Source organism: Chrysemys picta, chromosome 5 (assembly GCF_011386835.1).
Source record: "Chrysemys picta bellii isolate R12L10 chromosome 5, ASM1138683v2, whole genome shotgun sequence".
NCBI lineage: Eukaryota > Metazoa > Chordata > Testudines > Emydidae > Chrysemys > Chrysemys picta.
In genome coordinates this window covers 9,677,790-9,689,880 of record NC_088795.1, presented here as the reverse complement: position 1 = coordinate 9,689,880, position 12,091 = coordinate 9,677,790, and the positions used below count along the sequence as shown (strand labels likewise).

The following is a 12,091-nucleotide window of genomic DNA, read 5'->3' as shown; positions in this document are numbered from 1 at the left end:
CCAGGCTGCATGTACTGTCAGGGCGGTGAGTGAGAGCCAGCCTCAAAACTTCCCTGCAGTCTCCGGGGAATCCTTTAGTCCTGACTCCTGGAATGTGGTTGGGGTGGGGATAAGGGATCCCAGGGGGTGCTGGAGCACACTGCACCGCAAACCCTGGGGATACACTTCACTGCTCCGCAGCCGTCAGCAGTCAGGCTGGGATGCGTGTGTGTTTTTCCTCTGAAACCTACACGTTATGTCAAACTTCAAAACAGGCAAAAATAAATAAAAAACCAACCAACCAAAAACACCTTCGCTGAACCTCCCATTTTAAAAATTAAGAATCGCAAAGTTTAATTTTAATAGTTTGATAGACCTGCAGACTGATATCCCAATTATCTTCAGAACAGCTGCACATGGGCATTTTCCTGCCAACGTGACCCAGCCTAGAGATGGAGAGCCTAGTTCTCAGGTTAGATGGTACTTCAATATAAGGCCTTCTCAAACTGCAGTCATTCTACTGAGACAGCCACAAAAGGAGCTGCGTATGCCGTTTATGTACCCAGGTGTTCCTTATGGGCACCTGAGTCCCACTAATAACACTGCCACGGTTAGGAAACAGGGTGGGGAGTAGAGTTTTCCCACAGTGCACCACATTCTTAGGGCTAGAGTGTTGACATGGGGTGGAGGCGCTAAGCATTTCGGGATGTTTACTGTGACGGGTCTGTACACTGCAGTGTGGACGCCAGATCCCTAGGTTCAAGTGCAGGTTAGAAAGTCCTCAACTTAGGATTAAAATGCAATGTAGACGCTCAAGCCCAAAGTTCTCTGACACGGGTCAGCTGACTTGAGTCCAACTAACCCTAGACATACCCTAAGTATCTGAGGTAATTTCTTGAATCCTTTTTAAAATTTTACTCCTTTGGGGAGGTGGGATTCGGAACCTGAGTCAGATGAGTACTGTGAACCTGTTTCGCTAACCGGCATCGCTTTATGTTTGCCCCTTTAAGAGTGGGTAAAAGGTCTGTTAGGGGACAGTGGAGCTGCTGATTGAGGCTCACAAGATGGCAGGCATGTTTCTTGCCAAATCCAAGAGCTCCTTAGCCAAAGAGGGTGTTCGTTTCGTTTGGGTTGGGGAGGAGATTCCTTTCTCCTCTCCTCTATGCAGAATTTCTGACTTCCCCTGAGGTTGCAGGAAGGAGACCAAATTGTCCGATGATGGAAGTGATGGGGGATGATGAAACCTGCGCTGTGATGGGGTGCATGTCTGAACCAGTCTGCTCCTGGCTCTGTCTGTGGCAGATTCCGCTGGTCCTGCTTATGGTTTCCCAGGGCCACTACCCTTTGATGAAACTCCCTTTGGTGGCTGAGGGCTCTGATCATTTTCTTGCCATTTTTCAATACATTTGCAGCCCGGCTGTCAGACTCCCCACTGATAGGGTGTTCCTGGGGAACTGGCTCCTGGGTCAGAGTAAGGTGGCCAAAGCAAAGCCTTTCCAACCCAGCAGATGAGGAAGCTGGAGTGCACATGAGACCTAAACCTCTCCTCCTGCTCCATGCGGCCGGGATACAGAGCAGGAGGAATACACCATTGGGCTCCAGTTTGGACCTTTCTTCACCATCCCCTGAGCCTGTTACCTGGGCAGGCAAGGGGCTGGGTGGGTGGGCGGGCGGGCACTGTGGAAATCCCAGGCAGGAGACTGCCTCTTCAGGATTTTTGATTCTCTCACAGCAGGTACTGAATTCCACTGCCCTGCAAGTAGTTACAGGAGGCAGAGCAAAACTCAGTGGGTCTCTGGAAGGTGGGGACTAGTTCCCAGGAGTAGTCCAATCAGCTTTGATTCTGCCCACAGCTATAGACCCACACTGGGGATCTGTGGATCTAGCCTTGAGAGAGAATCTGAGATTTTGGATTGTATTCCCAAATGTGTCTGGGTTGCTTCTCAAAGGTGGTGATTTAAAAAAAACAAACAAAAAAAAAACAGGTTAACCAAAAAAGCAATGTGTCCAGACAGAGCAAATTCTGAACTGCACTGTTTTAAAAAAAAGAATAAGCTTTTTCATAAAACTAATTTTTAAAATGCCTACTATGCAGTAATGTTTGTTACTTTTCTTTTGTTTCAGGAGGGTTTGTGGTAGGTGGAATAGTGTCTCCTGAAAAGGATCCATGCAAGAAGGCTAGCGTAAAGAGAAAACATACACCAAAAACAAGTATAAACTTCCTTGAAACTTATTTTGCTTTTTTATTTCAATAGCAGTATGGCGCGATGGTTCAGCTTATGCACAGTGCTAGCTCTTCTCACCCCTCAGTAATCCTTTGGGGGGAAATTTTGTAAGACGTTTAATGTTAAGAACCTAAGAATGGCCCTACTGGGTCACACAAAAGGTCCATCTAGCCCAGTATCCTGTCTTCCAATATTAATATGAATTAAAACTAACATGTTAATATGGACAGGGACATTGGGCTTTAAAATATTGGTTATGGCTAACCCTAGATTAAGAATAACTTCATGTGGTGAGAAAGGGGGAGCTACTTGAGGGAGTGGGAGGTTGGTGATAAATTCAGCGCAGTGGGTAAAAAAGGTGAACTGTAGTTCTGTCATTGATCCGCTTATTGGTTAGATAATATAAGTTAATGCATGTACTCCTATTGTGTGTAGGTAAGCTACTGTAACTATCAAACATTTCATGAACACAAACATCACCAATATCATCCCAAAAGGCAATGCACGAAGGTCTTATGTATACTGGGAAAACACATTATGTTAGACAACATGTTAACAAACATGTTTTAACTAATTTGATGTTGACTGATTTTACCCTCAATGTGGATGAGGACAGTTGTTTTAAAAACGTTAGCTGGTTGTGCTGATGAGATAGGTAGAGTTCTTGTCCATACTGCAGATGGTGGTGACTGATCTCATTTTCTATGATTGAGTTGGTCCCGCAGATGATCACTTAGAACCAGAGCACCATATTTCATCCCAGTAAAGAAGCCGGGGCTCCTTGTCAATCTGTTATCTGGTAATGGGTATAATTCCAGAAGCCTGATATTTCTGAGCAGAGGTATAGAGACTTCCTACTTTCTAGAATGGAGTCTATCAGAAAAAAATATAATTTTAACTTGGAAAAGGTTTGTGGTGTAGGGCAGATAGGCCTCCCACTAAAACTGCTTTATTTTAAAATGCACAAAACAAAAACTCTAAAGACTTTCACTTGTGAATTTGGATTAGGGCTGTGAAGCAATTAAAAAAATGAATTGCGATTAATCACACTGTTAATAATAGAATACCATTTATTTAAATATTTTTGGATGTTTTCTACATTTTCAAATATACTGATTTCAATTACAACACAGAATACAAAGCGTACAATGCTCACTTTATATTTATTTTTGATTGCAAGTATTTGCACTGTAAAAAAACCAAGAAATTGTATTTTTCAATTCACCTAATACAAGTACTGTAGTGCAGTCTCTTTATCATGAAAGTTAAATTTACAAATATAGAATTGTGTACAAAAAAAAACTGAATTCAAAAATAAAACAATATGAAATTTTAGAGCCTTCAAGTCCACTCAGTCCTACTTCTTGTTCAGCCAATTGCTCAGACAAACAAGTTTGGTTACAATTTGCAGGAGATAATGCTGCCCGCTTCTTGTTTACAATGCCCCCTGAAAGTGAGAACAGGTGTTCTCATGGCACCGTTGTAGCTGGTGTTGCAAGATATTTATGTGCCAGATGCGCTAAAGATTCATATGTCCCTTCATGTTTCAGCCACCATTCCAGGGGACATGTGTCCATGCTGATGACAGATTCTGCTCAATAATAATCCAAAGCAGTGCGGACCGACGCATGTTCGTTTTCATTATCTAAGTCAGATGCCACCAGCAGAAGGTTGGTTTTCTTTTTTGGTGGTTCAGGTTCTATAGTTTCCACATCAGAGTGTTGCTCATTTAAGACTTCTGAAAGCATGCTCCACACCCCGTCCCTCTCAGATTTTGGAAGGCACTTCAGATTCTTAAACCTTGGCTGCAGCTATTTTTAGAAATCTCACGTTGGTACCTTCTTTGCATTTTGTGAAATCTGCTGTGAAAGTGTTCTTAAAATGAACAACATGTTCTGGGTCATCATCTGAGACTGCAGTAATATGAAATATATGGCAGAATGCGGGTAAAACAGAGCAGGGGACATACAGTTCTCCTGCGTCATCAGCATGGAAGCATGTCCTTTGGAATGGTGGCTGAAGCATGAAGGGGCATACGAATGTTTAGCATATCTGGCACGTAAATACCTTGCAATGCCAGCTACAAAAGTGCCTTGCAAATACCTGTTCTCACTTTCTGGTGACAGTGTCAATAAGAAGAGGGCAACATTATCTCCTGTAAATGTAAACAAACTTGTTTGTCTCAGCAATTGGCTGAACAAGTAGGACTGAGTGGACTTGTAGCTCTAAAGTTTTACATTGTTTTGGTTTTGAGTGCAGTTATGTAACCAAAAAAAATCTACATTTGTAAGTTGCACTTTCACGACAGAGATTGCACTACAGTACTTGTATGAGGTGAATTGAAAAATGTCTTTTGTTTATTATTTTTACAGTGCAAATATTTGTAATCAAAAATAATATACACTTTGATTTCAATTACAACACACAATTCAATATATATGAAAATGTAGAAAAACATCCAAAATATTTAATAAATTTAAATTGGTATTCTATTGTTTAACAGTGCTATTAAAACTGTGATTAATTGCGATTAAAATTTATCGCGATTAATTTTTTTGAGTTAATCGTGTGAGTTAACTGCGATTAATCGACAGCTCTAATTTGGATTCATGACCCATTTACTAAATGTCCTTTTGGCAGCAGGTTTGACCTATCATGAAATCACTGAAAGAAGATGAGTTTCTGCAGTCATTTTTCAAGTTCACTTAAGACATGCATTTGAAACCCCCTGTAAAGAGCCCTCTGTCATGGGATAGTAATATGTTCCTGATTATGCTAAACGTTACTTTTGGGGTCATGTTTCCAACCTGGTAAGTCATTTCTGACTTCAGCTGGTAGCAAAATAACTTTAGGTTCTAGTGACCAAACCTTTTATACTATATATATATTTAATTAAATCTCATAAGACTAGCTGGTAGTTCAGACATCTCTGAATTTCCCTCTAAAGGGGGTGGTAATTTTCCAGTTTAATAAGCCAGAGGCACTCCTGCATAAACTCTGTGAGTAAACATCATTGGATTTTTCACTGATGCAGACTAAATCCCTTAAATGAAAAAAAAAAAAAAAACCTGAGAAATTTTCTAACATGAATCCCTAAATTCTACTGAAACCAAGAGAATTATGTTGAAATGTCTATCTGATTGCATCTGTTACTGCTATAGCATACAAAGGCCTGCAGTTTGAAGAGGGTCAAGTCAAAACTTATCTATCTGAGGCCGAGTGGCTTTGTTTCCAGCCTTAGATTTGTCCTTGTGTAGGAGATCTGCAAAGCTGCCACGTGGTATTCTCTATGTATTTATGAAACAATATAGGTTGCATTTGACATCAAGAAAGAAATCCAGGTTCTGACTACTTGAAGGAATTACTCTCCAGTTATAGGGTGCCCAAACTGTCCTGTCTCTTAGTTTGTGTGAGATTTGGGATATCTTACTTTGGATTGGTTACCGTCACTCGTCCTGAAGATTTTTCCTTAGAGGAGTCTTAATTTTCTGTACTTTGCAAGAAGAAGTTACACTGCCTTCCTGACGTTTGGCTGGAAGATTTACCTTTTATTTTAGAAATATCCCTTGAGATTTTAATCTCCAAGTGAAGATCCTGTAATCATGTAAAGAAAAGGAAAACCTTCACTTGTAATAATTTTTCTTTGAAGGTTTCATCTTTGAGCATTCCCACTCACTCAGTCACCTCCATCAGAATTTGGTAGGGGAAAGGCTTTTTTGGGACTTCATAAAATGTTTAAAATGTTAAGTGGCTTCAGGAACTCCATTGTCTTTAAAGTAGCAAATGAACTTTAGAAGGTAGATGGTCTTGGAGATGTATTGTTGTTACTGTTGTGACAGGAGCAGTTACCACTGTTCTAGGGAGTCCCTGCCTGTCTTGCATAAGAGAGTGACTCCACTGAGAAATTACAGCTTCAAAAATGTTGTATTACAAGTAATTCCCATTTATTAAGGGAGTAGTCTTTCAACCTGTTTGAATATTTAAAATCTGAGGAATTATTTAAATCCTTAACTATGCATTTGAATTCTAAAATACACCTCTACCCCGATATAATGCTGTCCTCGGGAGCCAAAAAATCTTACCGCGTTATAGGTGAAACCGCGTTATATCGAACTTGCTTTGATCCACCGGAGTGCGCCGCCCCGCCCCCTGAAGCACTGCTTTACTGCGTTATATCCGAATTCGTGTTATATCGGGTCGCGTTATATCGGGGTAGAGGTTTATTTGAGAAATGATAGTGGCATAACATCATCTCAGGTTGGTTTAAAAATGTACAATGATTAGGTTTTTTTTACGCTTTTCTTTTGCAGGGCATCATGTTGTTGAATATTTGAATGTCTCCCTAGCAGATACTTCTAAGCCAACTGCTGTATGGGACCCAACAATTAATGAAGAGGTTTTGCTAGGTAAGTTGCTGAAGTGACATGACTGGGTTCTGAGGAGTTCTGTTACAAGATTGCAGAATTTGGTCCTCCTTTGGGGTCATACAGGGAAGTATGCTGATCAGGGCTTCCTCTGCACACCTAAACTCTTGAAGTGCTGAGATATCCCTCTTTCTTCCTCATGCAGAAAGTCAGGGGAGCCAGAGAAGGGGGAAAAGGTAGGGAGATAGCATACTACTCTAGAATTTTTCAGTCTGCTGAACCTGGAATCTTACAACAAAGTACTATGCTGAGTACTCAATATGATTAAGAAATTGGAGGATGTGCTGTGCTAATGACAAAAATATTTAATATACATGTGGATATGTGGCAATTTTGTTTTTCTGTAGAGTGTGTCAACACTGGACGTAATCATTCTTGTTTCTTTAATGATGAGTCAGTGGAAATATATAAAAACCTGAATACATCCGTTTTTGCTGCTGGTAAATTGATCTTGAAACCGCTTAAAGAAAAGGGGCACCAATTTGTTTACACAGATAATATAGTGAGTACATCTGTTTCCTTATATATTCTTGTATAGCAAAATACCATGTACTGAAAGGCTTTGATACTTTAAAGACCTATTTAGTATTGTTAGAAGTACTTTACTACTTGAAGTTAATGCTGTATTTGTAACTTTTATTACATGTTTTCTTAAGGAATACATGCAGAAAACACATTAATGAAACATTTAAATTGTAGAATGAAGCACTGAAAAATAAGGGAAATTCACTAAGTTAAATTTTGCTCTACAAAAGTAACTCAGCCACCTGGCACACGTTAGTCTTCCTGTGTTCTTCATTATATGGTAAATATCCATATATTGTTAATAAGTACCATAAAATGTAGGCAACAATGTAAAAGTCTTAATATAGAAGAAAACTTTACATTTCAAATACGTGTCTTTATTAAATGCTTGATTTCACAACCATAATTTGCAGTGGGGTGGGGAGAGTGATGAGATGAGTTGGGGGCTTATTGGTTTTTGAGATTTTTTTGGGGTTTTAATTTGTATTTGTACAAAAAGCTTTAGTGTATATGAGAGGAGAAAGTTCCAGCATAAAGGATTTTTTTCTTCGATAGTACTATGATCATTTTGCAAAGAAAATATCTCACTAATGATAGAATATTTGCTTTTGATTTAATTTCTGAAGGCTTTCCATGTTATCCGTGGCAAGATTATTTTTACCCTTCATAAGACATCCTACTATCTAACTACAGGAGATTTTTTCTATGTTCCAGAAGGTAAGTACATTTTAAAAACAACTTGTTGTAAAGGGACCAGCTGAAGGGAGAGTATAAGTGGTGGAAACTAAGTTGAAGGGAGGTTAGGAGAAAGTTAGCGAATAATTGGACAACCTTTGCGAAATTTGATAACTCCAGTTACAAGTTTGAACCCCTTGAGGGGATAGCCTTGATTGATTGATTTTGGTATGAAAATCACAGCCTTGATTAAAGTTTTCTTATAGCTGTTGAGGGCGAATGGCCCAATCTTACACATTCCCTTCAAGACACTCCTCAATACACATCCTCTTAAAGTGAGTCTAACTCTATATCAAAGTTAACAATTCTAGGTGCAGTTTCTTTCCTCCCAACTATTAATAAATTTTAAATTCACATTGAGACTTTGGGGGCTTGCCCATTATTGTTCTTCGGAATTATGGATGAAATCCTGTTTAAGTTGCTGACCTACCCTAGCTGCCAAAGAGTTAAAAATGTCTATAGGAAAAGTGTTCAAAGTTAAGTGTTGCTACAGCAACTTGGTCCTAATGCTATAAAACATTCTGATGACTTTTTATTCTTTTACTCTTAGGAAATGGATACAACATACGCAATCTCCTGAATGAGGAAAGTATTCTTCTTTTCACACAGCTGAAAGGAGAAAGGTGGGGAAAATAACTTTGTACATAAAGGTTTCACCCAAAATACATTTAAAGTTTGTATGCAGTGTGGTTTTCTATTATCCAATTACTCTTGAATATAAAAAGGCCTTTTATGTCCATCTCAACATTCTATTTCTTAAAAAATTGCATTTTTAAATGTTATAGCTGTGCATATATAAAGCAATTTTTCCACTACCTAAAATAGGATACCTGAGCTATGGAATTAAGAAAATTAAGACACTTAAAGGGTCCCTTGTACCAATTAACTCTGATCTCCTGTGTGTATACAGTATAAAGACTTGATTGTGTAACAGACAGGTAGAGGTATTAATTTTAAAAAAATCATATCTTAATAAATGAACTATAGTTTATGGTTGAAAGCTTATACCACCTTGTTCTATGCCCTCTCCTCAAGTCCTATATGGTGGCTGTTAGTAGAGGTTGCAGACAGTTTTGAGATTTTCACATGCCCTTTTCAAATGCAAAATGCCTCACTTTGAGAAACTAGACCAATGGAAAGTCGGTATTTGGGTAAGTTTTGGGCAGTATTTTTTTATGGTAGATTTTCTATATTGTTTGTCACTGAGATACCTCAGGCCTCTTTTTATCCTTGTGTCATTGATAATAGCAATCACAATTGTCTGTCCAGCTTTGATGTCACTGCACTGTAATGTATCTCAGGGGACAAGACGTTAGCAGAGATAAAAGTTGTCAGCTCTGGGTATCTCTGAATGTCTCTTTGTAACAACTATATTTTCTCCTGGCAGTTCAGTGCTTTCATCTTTTTTTTGAAAAAGGAAGATGAGATCTAGGTAATCTCTCTTGACACATCCTATGTTGCTTGACAAATTACCTCTCATTGAAATTAATGAACCTTCACCTCATTGGTAACCCCCTCCCCCAATTCAGTAACAATCTGACTGAATGCTGGACCATTTCCAAATTGTCTTTTGTATATATTGGAATATAGATTTTCATTTTAATCATTTAGAAGTCTGATCATACTGCATGCTGAGTCTTCATGTCCTTATCAATTTATTGTTTAATGCCTAACAATTATAGTTTCAGAGAGTCCTGTGGCACCTTTAAGACTAACAGATGTATTGGAGCATAAGCTTTCATGGGTGAATGCCCACTTCGTCGGATGCATGTATAGTTTCATTTGTCAAGTTTTAACAGAATTGATGGTCATAACTGAAAATAAAATACAGCTTTTACATTATTTTTTTACAGATGAAAATATGAATGTTTAAGTTGACCATCCAAAAGGTTTATTATAATGTTTGAGGGCTTGTTAAAATCCCTTGTCTGCAATCCCACCTAACATTGAAAGTTGAAATGGTCAGAGAGAGAGTACTATTCTCTTCAGGTGTCCATGGCCAGTGATCCCAGGAGGCTTCACCAAACTTGATGACTTTCAAGCCAAGAATTTTATTTAATTTTATTTAATGGGTTGGGGTTAACATTCTAAACCAGGAAAATGCTGAGATATAAGATCTCAAATTTGCTTATCAACATTAGGGACAGTTTTTTGACAAAACAGATATGTAAATGGGATCAAAGGGAGTCATTGAATTGCTAGGCACACTCCTTTGTATACTTATCAGCTTGCCATGGTTTAAATAAGACATTTTAATTGTCTAGGTACATATTTAGAGCATTTCTGTATGAATTTGATCTATTTGGCATTAGGACTGCTTCACTATCAATAAGCAGTTTAATTATCCTCATAAAATGTTTGTTAGTTCATTGTTAAAATGACTAACCAAAGACAATAGGAAAGCATTTTCATTGCAATTAGGCCAATTATCGCACTCAAAATATATTTATAACTCAAATAAAAATATTACAGGCAGAGCTAGTGTTAATGCCAATAGTTGTTCTTCAAGTGTTTGCAGGTGTATGTTGGACTCAGGTGTGCACATGCTCAGTGTGTCATAGCTGGAGAACTTTGTGTAATACTACCTGTCGGGTTGGTGCACGTGCCCTGTGCCGCCTCAGGCCCCGTTCTGAGGCTATATAAAAGGGTGGCACTGCCCTTGCGCCCCCAGTTCCTTCTCACTACCCACAGCCTGAGTCGGAGATCCCTGTACAGTTTACCTCATAGTTACTGCATCACAGTGAGTTTTCTCTGTGTTGTTTCTGAAGATTGTTAATAGTTTAGTACCCACTACTTAGTTTATATTCATTTTAAGTAGTTCGTTTAGAAATCTGGTGATATGCCCTCACCAGGTTTAAGCCCTGTCAGTAGTGTGGGGTGATCCCCACACACTGATCACACAGTGCTTGCTGTGTCTCGATGAGTGTCATAAACATAGAGCTAAGGGTAGCATAAAATCCCTTCTGAGTAGCTGTACTGAATTGCCTTACCTGTAAGGGGTTAATCAGTTCAATTAATCTAATTGGCACCTGACCAGAAGGACCAATGGGGAAAGAAGATACTTTCAAATCTGGGTGTGAAAGGGGAGGAGGTTTTGTTTGCACTCTTTGTTCCCTCTCTGCACAGAGAGAGAGGGACCAAGCAGGAAAAAACATCTCCTAAAAACATACCTGAAATGAGCATCTAAGATTACAAACATTGTAAGTAAGGCAAGGAAATGCGTTAAATTATCTTTTGTTTTAGCTTGTGAATTTTCCCTATGCTAAGAGAGAGTTTTATTCCTGTTTTTTGTAACTGTGAAGTTGAGTCCAGAGGGGAGTCCTCTGGGTTTTAAATCTTTTTATTACCCTGTAAAGTTACCTTCCATCCTGATTTTGCAGGTGTGATTCTTTTACTTTTTCTTCATAATAAAGCTCTTCTTTTAAGAACCTGATTGATTTTCAGTGTCCTAAAAACCAAAGGGTTTGGTCTGTGCTCCCTTTGTTAACCTATTAGTTAGAATATTATTCTCAAGCCTCCCCAGGAAAGGGGGTGAAGGGGTTTGGCGGGATATTTTGGGGGGATAAGGCTCCAAGTGGCCTCTCCCTGAATTTTTGTTTAAATCACTTGGTGATGGCAGCAATACCATCCAAGGACAAGGAAAGGAATGTGTGCCTTGGGGAAGTTTTTAACCTAAGCTGGTGGAATATAAGCTTAGGGGGTCTTTCATGCGGGTCCCCACATCTGTACCCCAGAGTTCAGAGTGGGGAGGGAACCCTGTCAATGAGGGACACAACAGAAATGTTCAGTATCTGCTGGTCATTCAAGAGAATGCAAATTCATGGAGAACTGCATCACAAACAGCACCTCATGGAAAAGCCAGGAGGCCTGCTTAAACACCGGGGCCTGTGACAGATCATCCGGCCCCTCACACTGCCTCAAAGATGGCAGTGGTCTCATATAGACCTCTAGATTTTGACTCTTCCTTTGGAGATGAATAGATTGTTCTGCTTCCTCTGGGCTTCTATGTAAGAGAACTGATAAGACTGACTGGGGACATTCCAGCTCAGAGACTTTCTCCTCTTCTAAAATGAGTGTGGACCATCACCGAGACACTCTGAGCACCCAGGATAGATCAGAAATGTCCATCTGCTCCATGCTAATGAGGCCAGAATTCATTAATACTGTGCCATCAACTTGGGTAACAGCTGTTGAGTCCAGTAC

At 39.3% G+C, this 12,091-nt stretch overlaps 1 protein-coding gene across 3 annotated transcripts in view; it reads left to right on the top strand.

Annotated features, from left to right (window-relative positions):
• CENPC (centromere protein C) overlaps positions 1 to 12,091 on the top strand; it is an 80,834-nt gene that overhangs the window by 55,801 nt on the left and 12,942 nt on the right. For all 3 annotated transcript variants that reach the window (XM_065595859.1, XM_065595861.1, XM_065595860.1), the window contains exons 14-18: positions 2,104 to 2,190; positions 6,515 to 6,610; positions 6,976 to 7,130; positions 7,780 to 7,870; positions 8,439 to 8,511. In XM_065595859.1, the coding sequence (XP_065451931.1) occupies positions 2,104 to 2,190; positions 6,515 to 6,610; positions 6,976 to 7,130; positions 7,780 to 7,870; positions 8,439 to 8,511 (502 nt within the window). The remainder of the gene's footprint in view (positions 1 to 2,103; positions 2,191 to 6,514; positions 6,611 to 6,975; positions 7,131 to 7,779; positions 7,871 to 8,438; positions 8,512 to 12,091) is intronic.